Source organism: Sinohyriopsis cumingii, chromosome 4, assembly GCF_028554795.1.
Source record: "Sinohyriopsis cumingii isolate HCF-2022 chromosome 4, ASM2855479v2, whole genome shotgun sequence".
Classification (NCBI taxonomy): Eukaryota; Metazoa; Mollusca; class Bivalvia; order Unionida; family Unionidae; genus Sinohyriopsis; species Sinohyriopsis cumingii.
In genome coordinates this window covers 59,990,720-60,018,572 of record NC_142964.1, presented here as the reverse complement: position 1 = coordinate 60,018,572, position 27,853 = coordinate 59,990,720, and the positions used below count along the sequence as shown (strand labels likewise).

Genomic DNA, 27,853 nt, shown 5'->3' with positions numbered 1-27,853 from the left:
TATAAGTGCAGTGTTAGTACTATGTGAAATATGGCATATCAGTTATAATCAGTTGTCAGACTTTGTATAATTTGTTTATTCAAAAAGAAACTTATTATATCAGTGTCGGTTATGGAATCATTTCATTATTTTTTTTTTGTTTTCTACTTGCTGAATCATGCATGCCAGTCTGTTAATGTATACACTGAAGATGTAACAGATATAATTAATATGAAATGGACAGATTGCTTCAGATACTAGTCTTCATGCTGCTTATCTTTGATCTTAACTTTTGCCCACAAAAACTTCATGCATTTTCCCCACAAAATAAGCACTTTTAGAAATTTCACCATGTGTACAGTGCATGAAAATGTAATTCTGGAGCAAATTAGAATGGTTATCATATCAATTAATCCCTTCAGTGAACTGACAGCAAATGCAAATAAAGTATAGATTTTTCTTGTATTTAATAATGTTTTAAAAATAAAAAGTTTTACTGATGGATTTGTTTGCTTCTTTTATGTACCAATCAGAAGGAATACAAGGCTTTTTGTGACCTGTTTTTCTGTCTATCTAGTATGATTCACTATCCAAAAATCTGCAACAGAACTCAATCATTTTGCACACAACCAATAATGTTCATCCACTGTATGTGCTAAAACAGTCACCATTCTTGCATATCATGTGCTAAAACAGTCAATGTTCATTCATAGTATGTGCTAAAACAGTCAACATTCATGCACATCATGTGCTAAAACAGTCAATGTTCATTCATAGTATGTGCTAAAACAGTCAACATTCATGCATAGCATGTGCTAAAACAGTCAAGATCCATTCATTGTATTTGCTAAAACAGTCCATGTTCATTCATAGTATACGCTAAAACAGTCGATGTTCATGCATAGTATGTGCTAAAACAGTCCATGTATATTCATAGTGTACACTAAAACAGTCCATGTTCACCCAATGTATGGGCTAAAACAGAGACAATGTTCATGTGGGGTATGTACTTCCATGAAATCACACAACACTTGAGTTAGTGGGTTTTTTTGTTTTGTTGTTTACAGTAAACTGGATCTTAGAACATACATTTATGTTGCACATGTAAGCATGTACACTAAGTATTTATAGAAATGATGAACAAAGCTTGGAATTTAGGTCACAGTGATCCAGTTGTAAATAACATGTCTTTCAACACTGTATGATTTACTATTGCTGTTGTCAACTGTTGCTTTGTTTTCCTTGGTATGGTATGCGAAGCTATTACTAAGCTGCCTTCCCTTCTGATTGGGCTCTGTTAGAAAATAAACAACACAGGTCTTAAATTCTCCTCCTTGTCTCTCTCTCTTGTACCATCAGATATACCACTATTTTTTTTCCATCAAAAAATGTCATGTGATTTTTATACTTGGTCCAAAGAGAATTTTGTCTTTGAGGGTGTCCACTCATGCAAAAGGACTGGATGCTCATACAAGTGAGAAGAAAGAATTTATCAGAAACTTCCATCATAGATTTTAGGACAGGAATAAGCAAACTCGTTAAACTCTAACACATTCTTGATGTTCCTTCCCATTAGACATGTCCAGATTGCTGGCAATAAACTTGAAATTATTACATATACAGTCAAGACGGTACAATAACCTCCTGTCTTTCACTTTTGTTTCCATTCAATGATGCTCCAAGTCAGTGCACTGCACAAGTTTCAAATAGATCATTTTACTACATTTATAATAAGTTCGCTTAAGATCTGTAACCACAGAAAATTTTCTTGTGTTTCTTTCAAAAAAACAAAGACCCAGTACAAATGATGCATTCTAAGTAGAATCAAAGTTTATGCTGTTAACAATCCTAATTGTTTCAGACAAGATCTTTTTCTGTATGTCTAGCAGCGACATAGCAAGGTTCACATGTTCCACTTGCACATCTGCCAGAGATATCTGGAAGACAAAAATAAGTATCATACATAATTAGGCAAAATTTTGGTTCAAATGTCACAAAAATAGCAATAGGTGAATTCTTTTTTACCCAAAGCATCACAGGCCTCTCGCATAAGTCAACTGTCTTTTGATATTGGTTAGCTAAGCAACTGGCTAATCCAGATATTGCTTCTGAGGGTGAACAGCAGTTTCTAAGCCTAATTTATACAAGTTAACCAGCCAAAAGCCAATTCTGCTTAATTCGTGTGTAAGGTATCAGCTAGTTGTGAAATTAGTGTTTTGACATAGTGCTCACAACAAAGATCAGTATTATTTTAAGAGTCAGTGATGACTCAATTTATAGAATGGGTTCAAGTGAGCTGAATACAATAATCTTGTGTGGAACATCAATTTGGGAGAACAACAACATATACTTATATTTCATGATATTGTTGAATGGTGCAAATAAAAGAATCTCTTAATAATAAAAATAATAATGGTGCATGGTATTTGTTCCATAACCAGTTTTAAAAGGTGAACCAGTGTAAAAAGGCCACATGTGTACAAAGACCACTTCTGCCTTTACACAGGGCCTTCCATTAGATTTAAAGTAGGAGGATGACTTGTCAAAGTAGGTGCAGGGGGAAACCCACATCAGAGATACAGATTTTTATTTTTAAGTAGCTATGTGTAAAGTAATGGTAGTGCAGGTTGTTCACCCTGCTCCCTGAAAGTCCTGCTTTACCTATGGGTGGCTGTTTTAGACAGGTTTGACATAAAATGCATGCACCAAACCATTTCTGATGCAAAAGTCAATTGTAATTTCATTCTTATAAGTTTGCAGACTGGATCCCTGTGTAAACTACCACAGAGTCAAATCCCTTCCAATTGTGGAATCACAGTTTACACTTTCTCTTTTATGATCTGTGTATATAGTTTAATAGCACATCAACAATCAGTGCATCCACTCACAGCAACTCTCATGAATCAAGGAACATATATACACACACACACACACACACACACAGATTTTGTATCACAGGTCTATTGCTCAAAAGATATTTGGTAATAACCTGTTGATCACAAGGACTACTGAATCTCATATCCATAATCAAAGAACATTTGATCATAGTTTATTAACCGCTTTATTCTATTTTATTTACTCCACCCATTTTTTTGGATCTGATACAAAAGAAATCATGTAATAATACAAAGTAGGTCTGCTTTTAATTAAGTGTAGCAATAAAACAAATACTTCTGCAAGTTGGAGATCATGTTTGGCACATAATTAGATTCTCATAGAAACACTTGCAGACATGGCTGTGATGGAAAATATACACTTTTCATGTTTATCTGTTGATATAGATCGCAAGCCAGTAGTAAAACACTCAATCTGTCCAGAAGAGTGTTGCTAAGCCCTTGAACTACATTCGTGATAGGAATGGGAGAAGAAGGAAAACATGGAGTTCTGAAGAGAGAAAAGATGCATTGATAAACAGGGGATCTGAAGTCTAGAAGCACCATGTTACATGTATATGGGATTGTAATAAATACTGACTATATAAGTGCAGAGCTATTATGATATCTGATGAATCCATCAAAAGCACAGCTCAGAGTACAGTCATAAGGGGAACATTGCAACAGCACTTGCTATATACGAGCCATTGGGGAGATAGATTAACTGTCACATTGTCAAGTCTAGCATACTTTTGTTAATTGACATCATTTCTTTTATGCCTTTGCTACTGAAATGACCACTATTGTATATCTGGTTTGTGTCGTGTGATAAAAACATTATACTTGAGGTAATTTTCTCAGGCAGTCAAAACAAATAAGAAATGCTGCAACTAAATACTATAACAAAGGAATGTTGTAGCAAAGCCTTTGGAATACATACCAATGAGGAATTAAGCTGGGGAAATTAAAGTCGAAAATTCTAACTGAGAAAGTGCTGTATCCAAGAATGCAATAAACAATCTTTACTGTATGTTCAAAATGAAGTTATTGAGGGAAAATATGCCAAAGGATAAAACTGAGACTACAAGAACTTGTGTTGGAGAGCTTAACCACTTTACCACAAATAAATGAAAACCCAGTTTATCTTATTGGGGAAGAGAAAAGTAACAAAATAACCTGCATACTTATTATATATACCACACAAGCTTGTTCACTTTAGTGAGAACAGGAACTGATGTGCGTGACTGCTTTGTTTCACTTCATATGCTGTCCAGCAGTAAATATAAAAAGGAAAGCCTGCAATTGCATCAGCTTGATGTAATGATGATGACCAGTGATTTTACAATTTTCAAAGTGATTAATTAATTACCACAATTGTCTCAAGATGAAAGGTTGTTCCTTATCAAAACCTTTAATAAGTTCTTGGCTCGCTTTGATAAGAGAATTGCTTGATCACAAGTTGTGGTGCATATCAACCATATTTGTTTTAACTGCTACCTTACCTTCAATTAATCCACATGATAATTTGGGTAATCCAAGAAGTCTCACAGCCAGATGGTTGACTACTAAATTAACAATTTTTGAGGACAGAAAAAAATCCCTAAGTTTATGAGCCAACTTGAATTTTTTATTTTTTGTTGGCTGGTACTATTTAAAATTATTACAATGTTCAAAGTATGATGTTCCATAAACTGAACGGTCCATCTACACCACTCCCTCAATAACTCGTGCCCTGATAACTCGCGAACCTGCTTATAATGCATGGTCAGGTATGGATCCCATTTTTTAAACCAGAAAATATCCAAATAATTGATCTCTATTTGTTGAACTTGAAGAAAATCGCGATTAAAATTGGTAACAGAAACTTTGATGTATTGCTCATTTTATTGTCGAAAACGGTAGATAGAACCTGGAAAATTTTAATCAACACTATGAAATATCAAATTTAAAAATAGGCCATACAATTTTTTATATTTTCTTTCCATAACGACATTTCTAGTACACCGCAATTAATGATATGTAAGGAAATTTCGATAAATGAAAATGTCATGCCAAGTGGAGGCAGTACTTTAATAAATAAATACAAGTTAAATAATTTATTTATCAATTGAAATTTCTGTTCTAGTTCGATCTTTTAGCTCCTCTGAAGTGTAATCTTCATTAATGCAATGGGTCCTCTTGTAATTAAACATAAAATGAGTCAATCTACTGTAATAGCTATGTCCGCAAGTGTTTCTCTGAGAACCTGATTAAGTGCCGATCTGTTTTGAAAACTGACTTCCATGAGTATTTGTAGTATTGTTCCACTGAATTAAAAGCTGGCCTCCTCAGTATTATCATGTTAATTATGCCTTTTGAATCAAATAGAGGAGGTAATGTAAAAGAAAATTTAAAAGGCACGAAAATCCTACAAACTTAAAATGTAGTGGCCCCAGTTGTATGTCGGGTGAACTCACTTCATTTGATCAATCACTTATAAATGTTATTGTGTATGTAACATAAACTACCTTCAATTAACCAACTCTTTCATAATGTGATTAAAAATAACAAGGAAGCCAAGAGAAATGAATACTTCATAAACTAAAGAATTTGTTCTCACAGATAAGGACCATTGTGGGCAAGCGAGTTTCTTGAACTGGCACTTAGAGATATCCTCAAGGATGATGAGAAGTTTCATTATTAATTCTAATTAATTAATTCACGACATCAATATTGTACTAATTGAGCAATACAAACATTGACTTTCTACAGAGACGATTGTCTCACAAAATAAATGTCGCATGTTTTGTAAACAAAAATAATCTTGTTTGGTGGTGTATCAACAGTTAGTCTAGTTCCCTGCTCTTTGGACTCCCGATTCAACAGGATAATATTAAACACTACTATAGGAATCTGACTCATCAAGAAAACAAAAATACGTAATACCGTATTTACCACATATGTTGGGACATGATAAAATAATTTTTTTTTTCCTGTCCCAGAACTTATGGTGAAACATTTTTTTTCACTTTGGTCATATGTCCCAAGACTTCAGAAACGAAATAAATTTGTATTGCATTTGTGCTCCCCCCCCCAACTGCACGTCACAATAAAATAGATAAATAAAACGCTTAATTGATAATAAAAAGAAAGAAACTAACCTTGTGTTGTTATCATTTATTCCTTTTGTCAACATGAGCATTAAAGAATAAAATATTTCCACGAAATCCGTATAAGTAGCGTAGGCTTCCATACTGTAGCGTGTATCAATTATGTCCGATACCACACACCATGTTGTTCATTCACATGAACACTGAGAAACAATTGTGTGTGGTTGTGCTCAAAGGTTTGAACATGTTATCCTACTGAAAACTGGAGCCAACAAAATCGCATACAAGAGGGAAATAGTCAACTGATATCTTGAAGACGCCATTCACGCATGACACGGTGTTGGGTGCAAAATAATCAAGACTGAATTATATCCAGGTCTAGTGTAGGACAATATCTCCCAAATAAAAATCATCATTTGAAAACACATTCATTTGAGTACAAGTGACAGTCTTTTCACCAGCTAGGGTTACATAATTGTCCTTACTATACCAAGCACATATAAGCCCTGGTGGTGAATAAACACGACTGGCAGCAAGCAGTTAATTCCTTCTTTGAACCTACCGACAGGACATCAAAGACAAAAGGTTATTTTTATTACAAAGCAGGCAATCTCAGAAGCCGACCCCAGTTACTTTATTTTGTAAAGGATATCAATACAAAGGTTATTTTATTGCAAAACAAGCCAACATCGGAAGTTGACTATGGATTCTGTGACGTGAGCTGATTTTTTTTTTTTTTTTTGAATATACAAAGACGGCCAAGATATGGAAGCATAGTTGGGTTCCTTTTCAACTGTATTCATGGGAATTTTGAAAATAAATTGAAACAATGGAACAAATTTTAAAGTGACACAATATAGTGCTTTGTGCATAGATGTCGATGACCCAGCGTCACCCAGAATATTTGGAGAAAATAAAATCATGTGATGAATTCGTTAGGGCCAGAAGAGAACTATACTGTATGCCAGTATCTCACAAATAAAAATCATTATTTGAAAACACATTCACTTGAGTACAAGTGACAATCTTTTCGCCAGCGCGGGTTACATAAGTATCCTTAATATTTACCCGCAGACATCAGTGCACCTTTGTATTAATTATTACTAAAGATACCAAGTACATATAAGCCTTGGTGGTAAATAAACACAACTGGCAGCCAGCAGTAAACTTCTTTGAACTTGCCGACAGGACATCAAAGACAAAGGTTATTTTTATTACAAAGCAAGCAGACGTTGAAGCCGACTTTGGACTCGGAAGCCAAATTTTTGTAAAGGATATCAATACAAAGGTTATTTTATTGCAAAGCAAGCTGACCTCAGATGCCGACTACTGGATTCTTTCAAGTGTGCCGATTTACTTTTTTAGCTTTGAATATACAAAGACGGCCGAGATATGGAAGCTAACTTTGGTTCCTTTTCAACAGTATTCACAAAAAGTTTGACAATAAAGTAAAACAATGGAACAGTTTTTAAAGTTGCACAATAGAGTGCTTCGTGCGCAAACATCGATGACCCAGCATCATCCAGAAGATTTGGAGAAAATAAAATCACGTGATGAATTCGTGATGGCCAGAAGAGAAACAGATCATTTCACCGACAATATGATCATTAACATGGATGAAACTCTAGTGTACTTTGATCACATTCCTGGATGGACTGACGATAAGATGGGCATCAAAAGTGTGAGAATTAGCAAGAATAGTGCAGATTTGAAAAAAATCTTCCTTTTGTTCTTCCAGTTTCCACTTCAGGTGGTGTGTTGCCTCAACAATTTTTCACGGTATAAGAAAGTTAAAAAAGTATTCATGTACCAAAATAATAGACCGTACGTGTGCAGGAGAAGGGTTGTGTTGATGAGATGCTGCTGCAGTGGATTAAAGAGTTTTATCTCAAGTACAGTTTTATATTTAAAAAATAAAATTTATGTTGGAGTGCAATTTCCGACATGTAACTTTCGAATGATTTAAAAGGTGTCCCACAACTTACGACTAAAAAAAAACGATGTGTCCCAGAACATACAGTGCACAAAAAAATTACTTTTAAAATTAATTTATGGTGTCCCAACAAATACGGTGTCCCAACATATGCGGTAAATACGGTACACAGATTTTTTCCCCTACACATTATGGTTGTTCAAACCAGTTGGAACGATCTTTCATATGTTGAACATTTTTTAAAAACAAATGTAATTTGAATAGAATAATGAACAACTTCATTAGAAAAAGTGCGTTATTAAAAGTTATTATCAACGTGATTGTAAACTGTGGATTCAGTCAATAAACAGCCCAGTTCCCTAATGCCAACCCCCCCACCCCAGGTTTTTGATGTCAAAGTGATTTTTTTTAATTTTTAGGAGGTCTCTCTGTAACTCGCACCTCGCTTATAGTGTGGTCTACATTTGTGGACCCCATTGTAAGCGAGTTATTGAGGGAGAGGTGTATTATGGTTAATTATGGTAATGCATGTTAACTTGAGCTATGTTATCAATTACTGACTTCAAGTGATACAACAGGATCTAATATCCATCAATATTGAAGTCCATTACATGAATATTTATGTAGGAAAATGGAGACTATAATTCATATGTATCCACGAAAGTTTTAAGTGCCTCAACCCCCTTTCCTTCACCTGTTAACCATAATTTGAGCTTCCATCACTTTCTTATGCCCTTGCCTATAGCACAGTTGATATTTATGTAACCTGTTGCTTGTGAGATTATACACGTAATCATTGATCGTAATGATAATTTGTATTTCTGCATTAGCTAGAAATAAACAATATGGTTGCTACTTTTAAGTTTACATATAACCTGTTTATAGCAATGCAACATTCTAACTACAGCTAGCCCTACTGCCATCAAACTTTACTACCTAAAAATATTCCTCAAAACTGTCATAACCAATCAAATGTATTTGCACACTCTGTGTAAGATCATGGAGTTATATTTACTAGTCATGTTAAATTTTATGACCGTGAGGCTTTAATTGTTGAATATTTTTCCACATGCTAATTGATTGTTAATTCACATATAGCTTCCCCAGCACTAATTGGCAGTCAAACATATAGATTACTATAGATCTTTATGCAGAGTCAACCATTCAACAGGTATAGTTCTGTGCATGTCTGGATAAGAATGAAATAGTTTTTCCAAATCAAACACACCAGATGCAAGCTTTACAATACCTTTTTTCTTTTTTTTGAGAACATGGTCCAAATGAAATTTACACAGAAATGTAAACCAACAGGATACTGTTTATGATATAAAGCTGTAAATACTGTATATTTTCCTTATAAGTTGGGTCCAGCTGCATTAAATATAGACCCATACCTACTAGCATGTTATGTAAAGCCGATCTAAGTCTATGCAGTTTACAATTGGATTAGACCATAAGTGAGTAGTTTCCCCTGTAACCTATATGTGATTTACTTTTGGCATGTTTTTAATGAATGATAACTTACACTATGTGATTTTCTCTCCTGTTCTAAATGGGAAGACCATGCTCTCTGTAATAAGGTCTTTGCAAATGATATTGCTAATATTTTCATCTCATTTCTCCTCGCAACCTTGTCTTGCAAAATCAGGTTCCATTTTTGTCTGTAAGGAATGGAATTTAAATCAATATAATTGGTGGGAATATCGAATTACTGGAAAAAAATAATTCAATTCTACTTCCATAAAGGACAAGATATACATGATATCTAACAATTCTAGAAGCAGCACTGTATACAAAATACGGTCAGTACTAAATTTTTTTAATTTTTTTTTTGTTTGCATAACAACAATAACTGCTATTTTTCAAATATGTACTACTGAAAAGCACAAAGACATGATACTATATCCATTTTATAGTTTAAAAAAAATAGTTTTCATAGCTCAGACTTTTTTTTATTTGAACAAAAATGTGCTTAAAATTGAATACTATGACAATCTGTATAAAAGTATTAGAATCCTACAAATTTAAATACTTATTGTACATGTATAGCATGGAAAATGGAGAAAATAAACTTAATAAAAACAACTGCTCACAACTGATTCCAATCCATTGCAAGAGTCTGCAAAACTGTCCACAGCTTCCATGACAACCCCTCCAAACTGATGGATAGGGATCTGTCAAATATATATTTGGTTCTTACATAATATGTAGGTGCATAGTTTCTGCATGTTGATTCACAAAAGAAACTAAACACCATAATTGCATCTACCATAATGTTGCTACAACAGGTACAGCAGCAACTACTAGTGATGTCAACCCATAAGTATTCATATCAGGAATCTCAGCATAAACTTTTCAAAATCTAGGCAATCCATCAAAAATGGATAACACATTCATTCAAAGTAACAATCTGAATGCATCCTCGTATTAGCCATTACATACCTGTAATGAATAACAATTAAGGTGAGAATAAAAGATGCAATAAAGAATACTCCAATTCCTGGACCTTGAATTCATTCAACAGTTTGGGCAAAAAGTATATAACAATAAATTGTCCCCCACCCAAATTAGCTGCAGCTTCTTTCTCTCTAGACCTAATCTACCATTTTTCACCTATTTATTAGAGTTTACTCAACTGGTTCCTTGTTATTTACATTCTGTTTTTCACATTAGGAAACTACACTCTAAGTACCAGTTGATCACCTGGGTGATAAAGTATTTTTCTCTACCTGTGTCCTGATAGAAGACTCCAGTAATCCCCAGCAATTTTATTGTTCAGAATTTGGTCAACATAATTAATTTCACTAAAAACTTATAACAATTCAGCAAAACCCAGAATGGATGTTGCCCTTGCTACTTTTTCTTTTTCTACTACTACCATCACCACAGGTCTACAAAGTTCTGACCATATATCTGGGTTCTATCAAAATGCAATATTTATGTCTACAAAGCATGTAATTGTCTGGAAAAATAGGAAAATGTTTTCTGTGTATGTTTCTAAAGACAAATTTGATTTGCTGATGCACATTCAGATTTTTATTTCAAACTTGCTGTTCAATTGTTGCAGGTACAAGGCAAGGTATTGTTCTCATGTGTAGTTTATTAAATAATTTTTATTATGTAGGTCTGCTGAAATTAACTTTATAATATAAACAAGAGTAAATTCATGTTTACATACTGCTTTAAACCTAAGTCATCTGTACTAAAATGTTGGACTTCCCCATGTTTCACAATAATGGCAATTGTAAGTGCGTACACCTATACTATTTCCAATACTATTACCTATACTGGTAATACAACTACTACTGTCACTAATATTATTACTACTACTGTTATATGTGTTTGTGTGATTTGGATTTTTAACGTAGCTTTAACAATTTTTCAGCCATATCGCTACAATGTCTGCAGTGTGGCAGTTTACAGTGATGTCTAGCACTGAGGCATCATGCCGCAGACATGTAGCATGATGTCCCACCCAGTCACATTATCCTGACACCAGACTGACCAGTCCTAACATGAACCTCTTAATGCTGAGCGCAAAGCGAGGAAGCTGTTAGTACCATTTTTGTAAGTCTTTGTTATGACTCGGCCGGGGATCGAACCACTATTATATGTACTGCTATGATTGAGAACTATGGCGGCTCAGACCCTAATATGCCAGACTTACAATTTTAAAGCCGGGGTTTGAATACTACCATCACATAGACCTGTGTCAGCTTCCATGGTTTGTTCTTGGGCAACACACATTATTCTGCTTGCCCCTCCATGATACAACTTTAAAATGTTGCTTTGCCACAATACATCAAACTAAAACCAAAAACCAAACTACTAGCAGTAATCAATCAATCATCGTCATTATAACAACAAGAGCAACCAAACCAAGAACAACTATAAAAGGAAAATTGTAGGATCATGATTTAATCGATGACCAGGACCACTTAAATCATTAGCTCTTTGTGCATATTCTGTTTCAAGCAGCTAAACTTGCTTAAACTTATGTCAAAACTGCAATATATAATACTAGTATTATGCCATGAAATACAGCACATGGGATTTCCAAAACTTCAAGTAATAAGACTAAACTTACCAACTATTTATAAAATTATGTGTAATCTTAAAGTCACAATGTACATAATGACATAGTGGCAGTGGAACAAGAGTTTTACTTTCTTGTAGTTATAACATAATGTGGGGCTATTAACTTTGTATTAGATGTCAAGGACAAGCTCTTCCTTGTGTCATTTTCCTGGCAAAGAATTAAAATAAATAATAACAGTATCTGTAATATGCCTTATTTTAACTCCATGAAACATTTGAGGATTTCATCAAATTTAAGGATTTCTTGGTGTACAGTTTGAAGACTATGGCATTGTTTATCATCCTTATAAACTCTTCCAACCACTGACATAGTTTCCTACACAGCAATATCACAATTATCTTAAAATAAGATGTTAAACTTCACTTTTGACAATGCAGGGTTCAAGAAATCCATTGCCAACCATACCAGGACAATCACATTTAAGCTTCTGGAAGCCAAGATTGTCAAATTCAAAGCCTTGTAAAGCAACTATATTTTGATGGCTTATGATAATGATTCCTATAATGTAAAATTAATTAAATGAGCTGCCTACAGCTCTGTTGGATGTTACTTCTGTCAGGTGTTAATGTTTATAACAGATCTGAAATCTACTTGGCATTCTAAACAATGAATAATAATTAGACTTTCTGCAGTTGCCATTTTGCTGACCTTTTTTAAAAACAGGATGGAAGATAAAGTGAGGGTAGATAATTTCACATTTTAATTTGCATGTGTGTGTGTGTGATTTAGATTTTTAATGTGGCTTTAACAATTTTCCAGTCATATCGCTACGATTTCTGCAGAGTAGCAGTTTATAGTGATGTCTAACATCATGCCACAGACATGTAGCATGATGTCACACCCAGTCACACTATTCAAACACCAGGCCGACCAGTGCTAACACTAACCTCTTAATGCTAAGCGCCCAGCAAGGCAGCTGTTAGTACCATTTTTAGAAGTCTTTGGTATGACTCGGCCGGGGTTTGAACCCATGACCTTCTGCATCCAGGGTGGATGCTCTAACCACTAGGCCACCAGAGCAGTTAATTTGCATGATACATTCCAATGCAGTATGAGTAAAGGAAAGATGATGTATAAAATAAAGCAATTTTGAAAAATATTAGTAAAATAAGAAATAAACTTTTTAAAAAAATCAATAATTAATTTTGACATGTGCTTAATATTTATATCAGAAAACGCTTACCGATAAATGCATTGAAATTAATATTATTTCTTCTCTTACACAGATTCATAAATCTCTACAAATGTACAAAGATTTGTCTATAACTCATACATACCAGGAAATCAGAATTTAAAGACATCAAATATGATGTATATTTTAGAACTTTGAAATGTTTTGATATCAATGCTAGATTTCCTTTGTGTTCCCAGAGCAGGCAGGAGAACTGATGAATCTTAAAGTTTAGAATTTGTGATTAAATTACACATTACAATAACAATTAGTGAAATGAATGACTTTATTAGAATTTGGCAACGATATTTCATTTAGCATTGTGCAATCATTTTTCCTGAAACTTCATGAAGGTAGGAATCATGTACAGGTGCAAATGCAATTTCTGAACTTAATTCCTGAATGAACATCCAGAATATTAAAACTTCTTTCTCTCAATCACCCAGGAAGGAACAAAACTGGCTCTATAAGGAAGATGGCTGCATAAAGGAAGTAAACATTTATTGGAACAATTAAAATCAGAAACAAATTAGTACTGGATATGGGAGATGATGGTTTAATACCATGGCAGAAGACCATTATGGACAGCAGTATTGTATCTTGGCTTGCATTTACATACATGAATATCTGTATATGGGAATTCCAGTTAGTAAGAAATAATTTCATGCTCATTACAAAATCACAAAATATCTACATCCTGCTAAGCTAAACTGGTATGTAAACATTCTCACAACACTTCTAAATTTTGCTGTAGTTTCTCCCATCATAGAATTTCTTGCTACATAAAGATTACATAAACTCATCATAATATTATAGTGCTATTATCAATACATAAGCACCCCAAACTATTTACACAAGTTTTGATATTAACTTGAATAACAGTCAACATTTTACTCTGGAAACTTACTGCAAGAGGCTATTTTCCCTTAGAATGTTAATCTTCTTTTCCCATAAGTCCACATGAAATAAGTCTCTGAGATACTCCAGATCATCTGCAAAAGAATATCGGGTTTGATGAATACAGTAGCAAAAGATGAGCATGATATGGGTCTTTGATTTTTTTATAGCAAAAGAAGTTATTTTGGAAGAATACTATGCAGAGTCCTATCCATAAACAATCTGTTATAAATTAAATCATCTTCACTTAATAACATTTTTCTAATGCTGTAACTTTTAAAATCTTGATATCAAAGACATCTGTAACTTACATGAGCACTGGCATTACAAATTATGCATTATCTCATGACATTAACTGATTCAATGTTGCTTTAACATGCTTCAAATTTGTTATATGCCAGTGTGTGAAATGTTACACGTGTCATATTAGCAAGAGTATCATATCATTACATCAAAATGTATAAGCATATAAATTTAGCAGTGCCGGACTCAATTTCTGACAAGATTAATGCAACTTTTCAGATATATTCAAAAGAGAATTGTGCTTCATAATGTGATTAAATATAATCTTATATATTTGAGTTTTATCAATTGAAATTAGTGAAATTCCTTCAATTATTTAAAAGAAATCTTTCAACTTGTTACATAAACTTAATCTGAAATGAGAGAGCCATGGTAGCTCAGTTGGTAAAGTCTTGGTCTTGCAATCCAGTGGTCATGGTTCTGATAACCACCCAAGCCAACCTGGGTAGGCCGCCTCAGTGTATCTTTGGGAAAGGCATTTAGCTCCCATTTCCTCTGCATGATGTGCTAAGCCATGATAATGACACCCATAAAACCCTTTGAATATAATGCCTTAATTCAAGAGATATGGTTAAACCTGTCTTGAGAGACAACTGCTATAAGACCACCTGTCTTAAGAGACCACGTTCTCAGCGAATCAATTCATTGATTATACAGTTTTATGACCTGTAACGAAAAACCACCTATCTTGAGAGAAAACTTTTTGGCAGAAGGGATGGTCTTTTAAGACAGATTCTACTGTAGTGGATTAAGTTGGCTGGCACATTCAGTTTACTTTCTCCAGCTTCTATTTACATGACATGGTTTTGCAAAGGAGAAAGCAGAATCACACTGGGTCACTAGTTGCTGCCCCGACAACAACCCATTTACGGCATGGCTATGACCTTACAGCTGGATTCACAATTACTATTACACAAAAGGCCAGGTTGAGGCTTCCACAGGGATCTCCCTTGTGTCAGTATTAAGGCATAATCTCTGGTTGTGCTATCTTCATGTTAGGTGAAGTTCAGTCATTGTGTTCCTACAAGGTTAATGTGATCCAGGATATTTTTTAAAGTCAATTATGCACCAAATACACGAATGGTTTTTAACCCGCTGTTTTCACTCTGAGCAAAATATTTTCATGACCTGAACCCATTTTAGCTTCAATTTTGCAAAACTCACCGTAACTGAAGTCATAAACATCATGTGGGTTGTCAAGTATTATGAAGCCATACTCTATGAATAGGTGACTGTTATTATGTGGGCCGTAGGATATAAACACCTGCTCATATGGTTTGTATTTATCAAAAGTCTTGATCTCATAGCATTCTGTTGTATGGTTGAAACCAGCCTGAATCTGCGCCCAAAAAAAACAAATACATTACCATTTTATTATCAATGATGTTGTTCAATAAATTATACAACTAAACTGAAACAAAAATTGGCAAAAGCCAGGCAGAAAATGTCAAACGCATTCAAAGAGTAACATCTGGTATATGAAATAGAATTCAGGTTTATCTTTTATTGACATATCATTGAAGTATGAATCATATAAATATCACATACGATTTAATCATATAGTATACACAGGGTCCATTCAAGTGGACAATTCAGGTAAACATCATCCCACTACTTGTCATTTCACCCAAATATGCAGAAAAGTGAATCGGACTTTGCATTTCCTTGAGTTCACATCTTTCCCACTCCTCTCCTTTAGCCACTGTTTTGTTATCATATCCTAAGCACAATAACAACTTGTGTGCAGTGTTGCTTTTACGATCCCAAGGGTTGGGGATACCATGTCCCTCACCCCTCCAATAAGGGGGAGGCAGAACATTTTTAATTGACAAAGGAATATGTGTGTGTGTGTGAATAGGATTTTTAACATTGCTTTAACAATTTTTCAGTCATATCACTACAATGTCTGCAGTGTGGCAGTTTATAGTGATGTCTAGCCCTGGGGCATCATGCCACAGACAAAGGAATATAGTAGTACATAATACACTTGTAGTGCAACAGAAATAATCTTATTTGCCTTGACAGTTCTGCCACATTATCTTTCTCATCTGTACCACTATTTTTGATCTATGCTCAAGTAACTCATGAAAACATTAAAATTTCTGAATACTTGGTAAACCTCAAATGAGCTGCATTGTGGAAGTTTCCATTCCAAATCTCACTCTCAGTGAACATTGGTTTTCCATCACTATCTACCAGCATTTATTGTAATATTTTGTGAATTACTTTTATTTTCAAATTTAAAAAAATCACTGATTAAATGACACATTGTGTATTTGCAAAAACGTGGTCTATTTTGTAATTAAATCCACCTTAAAATAAATCAAATCCTCATTGCCATATGTGTGAGATTAACCTTGAAAATATGTTACACCAGTGGCCATGCAAGATTTTACATAGCAAACAAAACCGAAAACTACAAATCTTGAAATTTTGTATTATCTGTGCCAGCACAGACTTAGAAATAAAACGATATTTTTAAATTTTTTCTGGTGGACACACAGGGAAACATATCAAGAAGACACAGACAAAATCTTGCAGGAAATGCACAATCAAGGTGCAACACTGCTTCTGTCTTTTATTTATTCAAACAATAATGTAAAACATACTTTTTGATCAACTTTGATGTAAATGTAATGAGAATTTGTCTGCAATTAGGATTTCAATCTACCGGATTCCTGTTGAAAACTCAAACATGATGCTTGAAGAAGTGAGTAAAATTTCATGCATTTGTAAGCAAATCACAAGAAACTTATTTTGGGAGGTTTACAGACTGATTGCCAGTAAAGATAAAGAGTTTATTTTCTAGTTCATCATGTAAAGCAGGAAGAATAGAGTTGGACCTAAATATATCTCACCTGTTTTCGACAGTAACCTATTCTCAAGGGTTTGTTTTACTGTCATTTTCAAAACCAAATTTATGCAAAAAATTTTACTGGTTCAAACAAAGAACAATTTTAATATTTTCATCAAGGTCAAGTAGTATTTGTTTTCATCTTACATTATTAGGTGTGACTGCTTGAAAATTCTAAACTCTGACGTCTACGCTCACTCTTTTCTATTTTCCCATCCCTTCACCATATTCTGGAGGGGGAGAATGAAAATGTTAGCAATGAGGATATATGATATTGAAGTGAAATATATCACTTTATATAACAGTTTTACACACAAGGTGGAATAATGGATTCTTTTAAGCACAACAGCCTACAAATGTGACAGAATTACAAAAGTGGTTTGTACTGCTATATTGCTAAAGTGTTCAAGCTTTGAATATTATAATCATCCGTAATTTTATTTCAGGAGATTTACTTAATAATTACGTTTTTATATGTCTCTCTTTTAATAACATTATAACTTTTCATAAATGATTTTTATAAATAAGCAGAAAATAAAATGAAGAATATATTATACAAAAGTATAACTTATTTATGTACTTACATTAGCATGTGAAGAATGATTCAACATGTCAAGAAATGGTGCCAAAGCAATATGATTTTCATCTCTGGATAAATATTCAGAGTTTTCTCCCTTGAAAAATACACTTCTGGTGTTAATCACATACCAAGCCCATCTAAAGTTATTAAAATTAAAAACTTCATGAAATTCTTTCCAGTGTTCCTTACTGAAGCTTGCAATATCATTATATGCTGTTCTGATCTTCTGTATTTCTTTCACAGCCTTGGAATAGACAGACACTGGAAGTAGTGCTAATTCTGCCTTCTTGAAGTACAGTGGGGTAGTAAATGACATGGGCAGGCCAGCAATATATTGGAACCAATGTGATTGTCTCCCTTTAGTACATTCCCAGATCAGATACACTGCAATAGCTTGCTGTGGGGAAAGCTTGGGTGTCCAGCTAAAACGGCAAATAAACACCTTAATAAGTTTTAAAAAATTACATTTTAAATATAACCATTACTTATTGTAAATGTCCTTTCTATCCTAACCGCTCTGCAGACAGTCATTCAGGTTAGTGCAAGTATTAGCGTGTTATTAACCTCCATGTGATAACATTGGCAGACATGGCTTTGGTCTGAATCTGAGAGCAGTTTATATATTTTGGGTTGAAATGAATGAACCTCGACAGTACCTCTACAATGTTTTTATGTATTTTATATTGAATCTAGACTTTCTAATTAACATTTTTAAAAAGAAAAATGAAAATCCCAGTAAAAACTATGTACTGTCCCTGGAACGTTGAAGTTTAAAAATACAAAAGAGACAAATCCATAAGGATTTATTTTAATTGTGCCATTTCAATTAGTCAAAGTCTATTACCTTTCTTGATGTATTCATGAAGAAAGAAAACAAAAGAACTGATGGCTATTTCTAACATACTGACAAACATTTACTTCATACCTATGTTAATGAAACAATATCTATAAAAAAACATTTATGTTTACAAGACTTTCTAATTCTGTGAAGGTTAATGCATGACACATTTCAATTACAAAGAATATACTGCTTTATAACAGGGAATGTGGTTAATGCATGACACATTTCAATTACAAAGAATATACTGCTTTATAACAGGGAATGTGGGTGGTAGTTACATAAATGCATCATAATTATTAGTATATAAAACACTGGCAGTAAATTAATTGTGAAAAACCTGTGAAAGATTTTAAACTAATGGAAAGTGTCTATGTAAATAACAGAGCAATGGCAATATATCTGTAGATATCTTACCCACTAGAATGATTTAATATCTGAAATTTTTTAAACCTAAATGGATTGATATATTTGAACAAAAATATAGAATATTACATGAGAAATGCTTGTTATCTGCCACTCAGAAATACTGTGAATCAATAAAATGGGGCTCCAGTTCTTGTTTTTTATCTCAAAGGTTTTAAGTTGAATACTGAAGCTGCACACAAAATATTGAGAATAATGGTTTTGTATAACCAAAAACTTAGCAACATCTGTTCACATGAATACTTATGTGCTTGTGAGATAGCTTCAAATGCATGAAATTTCACCCATATGTTCAAGATTTATGTATGAATATTTGGCCAAAATATTGTAGATCAAAACATAACTTCAAACATAAATAATCATTCTAAAAATGTAACAGTTTACCAAAAAGCAAATATACTACACTTTAATCTATTGTTCAATATTCATTAAAAAGAAAAAATATGAGACGATACTGTACTCAGAATATGAAAGCATTCAATGGCCAGACAAAACAAGAAACAAGTGGGGAGTGGGGTAGAAATCAACTTCATTTTTCTTGCATATCTAGGTAATGTACCATATATACTCACTTATAAGTAGAGCCCATCTGCAAACTGCACAGAACCAGATCTGCCATTGCATAATGCACCAGCAGATCTGGATCTGTGCAGTTTGTTAGGACCATTCAATAGAACAAACAACATTGACCCTCATCTGCTGGTGCATTATGCTACAGTAGATCAAGATCTTTGCTGTTTGCAGTTTGACTTGACTTATAATCGAGAATAGACGATAACTTGCACTGGGGTCACTATTTCACTGGAATCATTCCCTAGCATCATCTATAATAGTATTTGTTACTTTCAACAGCCAAAAATTCATAATGGACTAAATGCAAATCATTACAATTCTTTGAATTTAATTTGCTTTAGATAAATCACAAAGGTGATTTAGCTACAAAGCATATTTTCTTCTCATAGATGAACTTGAATCTTAAGTACAGCAAAATATTGTTATGTGGATCAAATTATAACCTGTGTATGCTGTGTGTAACGTATCATCATTGCACTATATCATTACACCCCTTGAGATACTTTATTATTGTTTACCTGATAAATCATAGTTGTTGTAACTTACCTTTTAACTATATCGTGAATCTCACTCTGAAGTACAGTTGTAGTTGTTATCAACAATTGTTCTGGAATGGATATAATTATCTCCCCTGGTAAAATTGTCTTCTTAGTCATGAGGCCACGCCCAGTTTCTGCTAAAATAAAAAATTTTTAAAGCATGCTGACCAATCTGATGACCGTGACCTTTCTTTCAATATTGGACTTATATGTCTTGGCAGTGTATTTTGAAAGGACTAATATAATCTTTCACATGTATGTGGACAATACAGGAAACCCAATCCTAACGGATAAGATTTCTGTTTGGGATAAAGCTTGGCAAGTCCATGATAAATACTCTTAATTTCCAAAGGAAAGATTTTCCTGTCCTTTCCACATATAAAGGGAAGAGTCTTTTTCAAATCCATCACATCCCCGATTCTTTGATCAAAAACATAATACAAAAAGCCTGAATATGATTTGCATATTATATTACATGGATCACATACGAAGCACCACCAGGGTAGAAAAGATATATTGGTATCCCTAACTTCTACCTTATGCAACATTTGGGATCTAGCATGTTAACACTGACACACGCTGAAGCAAAATTTAGAAATAATCCACAATGCCAAACAAAGAACCAAACATTCAAAACTAAGTCAGCCTGAAAAGTGTGATAACTGTCAGAGGAAGCTGTCCAAATCATGCAAGTCTTTTCACTTTAAAATAAGCAGACCCCAAATGCAAACTGACACTCTGTATACAGTACATATGGAATAGGAAAATGAGGAGACCCCAAACTGACACTGTATACATATGGAATAGGAAAACAAGGAGATCTCAAAGTGACACTCTCTATGCAGTACATATGGAATAGGAAAACAAGGAGACCCCAAACTGACACTCTCTATGCAGTACATATGGAATAGGAATACAAGGAGACTCCAAACTGACACTCTCCATGCAGTACATATGGAATAGGAAAACAAGGAGACCCCAAACTGACACTGTATACAGTACATATGGAATAGGAAAACAACGAGACCCCAAACTTACACTCTGTATGCAGTACATGTGGAATAAGAAAACAAGGAGACCCCAAACTAACACTCTCTATGCAGTACATATGGAATAGGAAAACAAGGAGACACCAAACTGACACTCTATTCGGTACATATGGAATAGGAAAACAAGGAGACCCCAAACAGACACTCTCTATGCAGTACACGTGGAATAGGAAAACAAGAAGACCCCAAATTGACACTCTCTATGTAGTACATATGGAATAGGAAAACAAGGTGACCCCCAAACTGACACTCTCTATGCAGTACATATGGAATAGGAAAACAAGGAGACCCCAAACTGACACTCTGTATGCAGTACATATGGAATAGGAAAACAAGGAGACCCCAAATTGACACTGTGTATACAGTACATATGGAATAGGAAAACAAGGAGACCCCAAACTGACACTCTATTCAGTACATATGGAATAGGAAAACAAGGAGACCCCAAACAGACATTCTCTATGCAGTACACATGGAATAGGAAAACAATGAGACCCCAAATTGACATTCTGTATGCAGTACATATGGAATAGGAAAACAAGGAGACCCCAAACACTCTCTATGCAGTACACGTGGAATATGAAAACAAGGAGACCCCAAACTGACACTGTGTATACAGTACATATGGAATAGGAAAACAAGGAGACCCCAAACTGACACCCTGTATGCAGTACATATGGAATAGGAAAACAAGGAGATCCCAAACTGACACTCTGTATGCAGTACATATGGAATAGGAAAACAAGATATTCTTTCAGAAAGTGTGGTGAGGATGTACCCTGCTGTTTCAAAAAAGCATGCTGTCAAAAATATGCTTTAAAAAAAATTCAAGAATATTTTAGTACATGAAAAAAAATTCATGTACATTTCATTTAATTATATTATTATTATGGGAAAACATTAAACTATCTCCTTCCGTAACAGCTGAAAACATATTAATATTAAAATTCAGATTATGCTAATAGCATTACCATTAAAAATTGCTGGTTCCAAACAGGATTTTTCAAATCCATTTTGCTTCATCCATTTTCTCAGTTCTATGAAGTCTTCCTTATCTGCACAAGATATTGGCCTTGAACTGATTTTTCTATTGCATCTTTTTCTGAATGATCTCCCTCTAGGTAGCTGTTTGCGTTGGTCTTTGGCAATGTTTGCATTTGGATATTTAGACATGCTGTAAAGAATATTTTGATTTCTGCGCTGGTCTGAAAGAGTGAGGATAACAAAACTTAGTCTAACATTATTCTGGTGTCAAAATGCCCGATTTGAAACTCCATTTACATACAAATTTTCAAACTCCACTCAAATCTGAAGAAATATTAACTGCATCTGAAACAAATAATTTCTTATGGAAATGATGTGAGGCTTTTTGAAAATTCAAAATTAAAGTGCAATCCCACTGTATACACTCAAGCCTGTCTGTAACAACTGCCGACACCATACAAAAGATGTCTTGATATCAGGACTCTAAACAAGGTAATGTGAAACATTTCAGCCAATAATCAGAACCTTACTTAACTGTTACTGGTTAAATGATTAGAAATAATTAAAGTAGTGAGGACAGTTCACAGTGAGGCACTCAGAAGAAAAAGAAGACCTGTTGTTATACTCTGCCTAAGTTGAGAACTTTTCCTCTTTAGCTTAAATAAGGCCTTTGTAGCTTTTTCATATAACTCCTGTATTGCTAACGTACATAATTTTTAATAGGATAAAGTAATGCCAAGGTTTTATAAAGGATGTACATTCTAAATAATTGTCACAAACAGTGAACATTTAAGTTTTCTTTTATAAAAAGACCACTAGAGCTAAATTTCTGGTTTAACATTAAAATGCATAAACCAATTACTACTTCTCTAATAGTCTGCTTTTCAAACACAACAAAAGCAGTTCTTTTTGGAAGAATATCTAGATTTGTAAAATGTGTATTCTATTAATGCCTTCATCAATGCATGAACAAGCAATTTACAAGTTTTAATGAATAATGGATACGGGACAATTCGCATTAGCTATAGCTGGACTCAAACCACATCACTGCTGGGTCATAGCTGAATTTTGTTCCCGGCTTTTTTTTTAAAGTATTTTCACCATTCATTTTATTGGTGGTAATCTTAAGATTTAAATAATGTTAGTACTTGGTCCTACAATGTGAGACGTTTACCCCACAAGTATGATGCACAGCTGGGTTGATGCCTTGCACTGTAGGACTATCTTGGTACTGATTTAAAGTAAATTGTTTATGCTTTAGAATATGATTAAGGTCTGATTCACTATAGATACTGTGTCTACAATGCACAATGAGTAATCAAGAACTGTTGCTGTCCTGGAAGTGAAATCAGCAATCCATTACGCATTACTGTACTTTGTTTACACTTAGCCTTACATGTTTTTACAGCCTATATGATATATCATTACCAACTGCATTAGCCCAGTTATGGGGGGGGGACAGACCTAGTGTAGGGAACACTGAATTCAAAAATAAGCAACAATGCTAGCTGTGATTGATATGGACTTTTACAACAGTGACCAGGTACAAAACTGGGTCAAGAAAATCTAAGGATGTTGAGTCAATCCTAAAAAATTACAGGGTAGTACAAATTTTCTTAAAATGTGACACTTTCATTTTAACATTGCAGTGCACGATATTTCATTAAGTTTCTATTCGATCACACCCTGTCCAAAAATGTCCTTAAACTTTTGCCGTATCGGGGGGGGGGGGGGGGGCATGTAATAATGAACTTCCAAAGAAATATGATCTATGAGGATCTAACTAAAGTAAATAAATTCAAGATATGCATACTTAAATTTTAAAAAATGAAACCCATTGCAGTACTGAATGCTTACATCACATGTATCGCTTCTAATATTGTTTTCATAGAGTTATCTCTCTCAAGAGCTGTGGAGAAGATTGGTTCTGTGCTTGTTAAATTGTCAATATATGATTGCTTTCTTTGACAGTGTGTAGCATTAGTAGCACAGGCACTTGATTCTATCTGTAAAGATATGAAAAATCATGATAACACCCTCCTCTACTCCGAATTAACACAAGTTCACTAAAACTTGCAGTTTGAAAACAGAGCCATTAATAACTCTGTGCTAATTGTCTTATTCTATCTGCACATTTAGTCACTCATAACTTACACCTAAATATTCCAAATTTCTCCTCAATGTACAATTTAAGTACCTTGCTGATTTTTTAATGGCAACTTTTATTCAAAGTTTCACAATTGCTTTTGGTCCTGATATTTGTTTTTAGGTTGCTGTCTTACTGCCTAAATAATGGCATTATGTACATAGTATGTTCACTGGTTGACTGAAAGAGGAACGACAGGCCAAGTAGTGATAGTCTCAGGTGCTTCTTTTATGATAATGATTTGTGGAAATTTGCATAAAACATAATATTATGATATATTTAATAACTAAATAAGCGTCCTGTATATTATTTCATATTTAAAAAAATTGCAGTGGGATCTTTTATCTGATAAAAAATAAAAAATTATTTAATAGTAAATTTTCAATAATTCTTTTATAGAATCATGATATTTAACTTATTTTAATCAATTTATTACCTATAAACTGGTTTGATAATGATAAGTACTACAAAAAAGGAAAATAAAACCATCTCTTGTAACATTGTCCTCTGTTTCCGATTATTTACACTTTTGGAAAGTTATGAAGGCAGACCAGTTTTAAAAGTTATAAAAAAAAACCCAATGCATTCAAAGATTGAGGTTCTGTACATTAACAATGACAACTAGGTACTGGAAAACAATCCCAAACTAAATCTATTTTTTAAGTAAACATTTTTATCATAATAAACATGATTTTCCCCAATTTGATTATTGTACCTTTGCGACAAAATCTGTTCAAAATGAAGATTATGATAAATATAAGAAAAACTTTAGGCACACTAAATACTTTTGTACAATTTCATTCTTCCTATAAACTTGAGTTTTCTATGTGCTGTTGATGTTGGTCTGCAATATGTTATTTTGCCCGGTGCATGTCACGTGTACAATTGTCACATGAAAAACATTGACTTCTTTGAGATGAGTCAAAATGTGTGCACGTCCTACACGATCTTTCGTCTGGATGAAAGCTCGTTAAGAAGAATGCAAGAGAATATATCATTGTAATGTCTTACCCATACTTTGCTGATATGACTAGTCCTGCCTGTAAGACCCGACGCTGATATTTATGTTTTGGGCGTCACAAAATCAAAATGTGCTACGTCTTACATGTAGGACTACTGTTATGACTAACGTTTCCAAAGTAATGAGATATTACTATGAAATAAGTATATTTCTAAAAAGGTGAAAATAAGTGCTTAAGTGCTTAGCGCTGATACCGGTTAGTCCTACACGTAAGACCTCGACGCCGATATTTATGTTTTGGGTGTCCTGACGTTCAAAATAAATATCATTATCAGCGTCGACGTGTTGCATGTACTGACGTAGGACTAAAAACCGTTTGACTAGGGTCCTTTTTATTTACATTTATTAAATTTGATTTGGACACTATGGTAAGGTCAGTACTGAAAATGCAAAGGTAGACGATATTAAGAAATGCTATTGTATACTGACTCCAGCTGAACTTGAATCCGTGTCACGTCGTCAGTTCGGAACTCTCAAAACATTCGGGGTTGGGGTGTTTCTGAGTGGGAAACATGCAAGGGAAGTAACTATGAACTAGAACTCGGAACATAGTCCAAATTTCTGATATAGAAGAGAGAAAAATCAGAATAATTATCCGGAGTCGATAACCTCTATATTGTAAAAATTAAACAAAACAAAATAATTAAGATGAAATAAAAATATTAAGCATATTGGTGTCATTATTAAAGAAATAGTCATAAGAATGAATAAAATATAGTACATAAAAAGGAATGTTTCAATTGACTGAGTCGTAGCTTTTTTTTTGTCAACATCTTTAATCACTAAGTATAGGTCAGAACAGATGTTATTCCCTTTTACTTTGTCTTTTTTCAGAGTCTCGATAAAAATAATTATCTTTTTATATCCCAAACATTTAAAATTGGTGCAAAATAAAGACTCCGCATAAGCCAAATAATAGATTTTATATATTTTTCCTTTATTTTTCTTATCACAGGTCAGATACCCAAGCCACTAGCGTTGATGCCACTTTCAAGACCCACCCACCCCAGCATGTCTACACACACACACACACACACACACACACACCTCACTACCATTACCAGCAGCGGGACGACAATAACCACCACCATAGTCTGAAAGTTCTCAGGCATGTAAAGGTGGCTGGTTGCATTGTACTGGTGGTGGCTACTGGCAGGCAAAGTATTATCTAATGTCGAGGGAACTTGCAAACTGTGGTCTCTGTCAGCATACTGCCGCTATTTGCAGTTCAACATTAAAACAAGTCTGATCGTATTTTATAAATGTACAAAGTCCACAGTAAGATATTATCTTGCCCAAATAACGAACATTATAACTATGCTGATGTCATCACCATCTCTTCCGCCCATAAAGATCCAAATAACCTTAGATCTGTTTTATAAAGTGCAAGCAAGATACTCTTGACTGGTTTACAGAATTTGGTACGCAAGCCAGTCAGCTATAACCTTTCTTATTGACATAAATGCTAAACTCTCTCTTCGCAACGAATGACCATGCCAAACACTACGAGGATTTTGTGAAACTCCATAGAGCTAATACTGACTCTCTGTAAACTCCATAGAGCTGATACTTACTCTCCGTGAAACTCCATAGAGCTGATACTGACTCTGTGAAACTCCACAGAGCTGATACTTACTCTCTCTGAAACTCCACACAGCTAATACTGACTCTCTGTGAAACTCCACAGAGCTGATACTTACTCTCCGTGAAACTCCATAGAGCTGATACTTACTCTCTCTGAAACTCCATAGAGTTGATACTTACTCTCTGCGAAACTCCATAGAGTTAATACTGACTCTTTGTGAAACTCCATAGAGCTGATACTGACTCTCCGTGAAACTCCATAGAGCTGATAAATACTCTCTCTGAAACTCCATAGAGTTGATACTTACTCTCTGTGAAACTCCATAGAGCTAATACTGACTCTCTGTGAAACTCCATAGAGCTGATACTGACTCTCCGTGAAACTCCACAGAGCTGATACTTACTCTCAGTGAAACTCCATAGAGCTAATACTTAATCTCAATAGAATTTTAACAACCACTCAAGCAGCAGAGAGGGCGTTCAGACCACTTAACGCGTCACGTACGTTTTTAGACAAAAAAAATAGTGACCCTTCATAGAGGTCAATACCACGTCTACGATTATTGTTTGTCCCAAACAGAATTGTAGACAGGACCCTCTCTGCTGCTATTAATTAAAAAATTGTTATACTAAAAATAATGGTACATCCAGAATCTCATACTGCAAGAATAGCACGAGAACGATTAGAAGCAATTAAAAAATTTCTTCCTGTCAGAGACTCATTTAGAAAAATCTACAAGCGCAGCAAGAAGCACAAGTTGAGTACGAAGAAGACACTAAAAAACTGTTTAAACCCGTCACTGCAGCTACTGAACAAGTTGCAACTGTCATCAAAGAAGATCTTCTTCCGGTATCAAAACAAACAGCAGAACAAGCTGAAAAAATAGCAAGAAGAACTAAACAGACAAAGAAGAT

General features: G+C 34.2%; 1 protein-coding gene across 4 annotated transcripts; it reads right to left on the bottom strand.

Moving 5' to 3' along the window:
* Positions 1 to 177: 177 nt before the first annotated feature.
* LOC149801245 (SET domain-containing protein 4-like) lies at positions 178 to 25,916 on the bottom strand. Of its 4 annotated transcripts, none has more exons than XM_089955318.1 (10): positions 25,784 to 25,916; positions 24,045 to 24,193; positions 22,175 to 22,408; positions 20,162 to 20,291; positions 17,783 to 18,200; positions 15,509 to 15,683; positions 14,052 to 14,136; positions 9,968 to 10,048; positions 9,400 to 9,535; positions 178 to 1,916 (listed from the first exon to the last, which is right to left on the bottom strand). In XM_089955318.1, exons 3-10 carry the CDS (start codon positions 22,374 to 22,376, stop codon positions 1,794 to 1,796), a joined length of 1,350 nt encoding a protein of 449 aa, XP_089811444.1. In that variant the 5' UTR covers positions 22,377 to 22,408; positions 24,045 to 24,193; positions 25,784 to 25,916; the 3' UTR covers positions 178 to 1,793. The 4 variants fall into 4 exon arrangements, with proteins under 4 accessions (XP_089811444.1, XP_089811447.1, XP_089811445.1 ...); XM_089955321.1 differs by having other exon boundaries at positions 20,162 to 20,288; XM_089955319.1 differs by lacking the exon at positions 24,045 to 24,193 and having other exon boundaries at positions 25,784 to 25,907.
* Positions 25,917 to 27,853: the final 1,937 nt, after the last annotated feature.

Coding starts and splice junctions, on each gene's coding strand:
- LOC149801245 (XM_089955318.1), bottom strand. CDS start 22,376: ATGTCTAAATATCCAAATGCAAACATTGCCAAAGACCAACGCAAACAG. Junction 14,137..15,508: donor TGTTTATGACTTCAGTTACG/GTGAGTTTTGCA, acceptor ATTCTTTTGCAG/ATGATCTGGAGTATCTCAGA. Junction 1,917..9,399: donor AGGAGAGAAAATCACATAGT/GTAAGTTATCAT, acceptor TTTGTCTTCCAG/ATATCTCTGGCAGATGTGCA.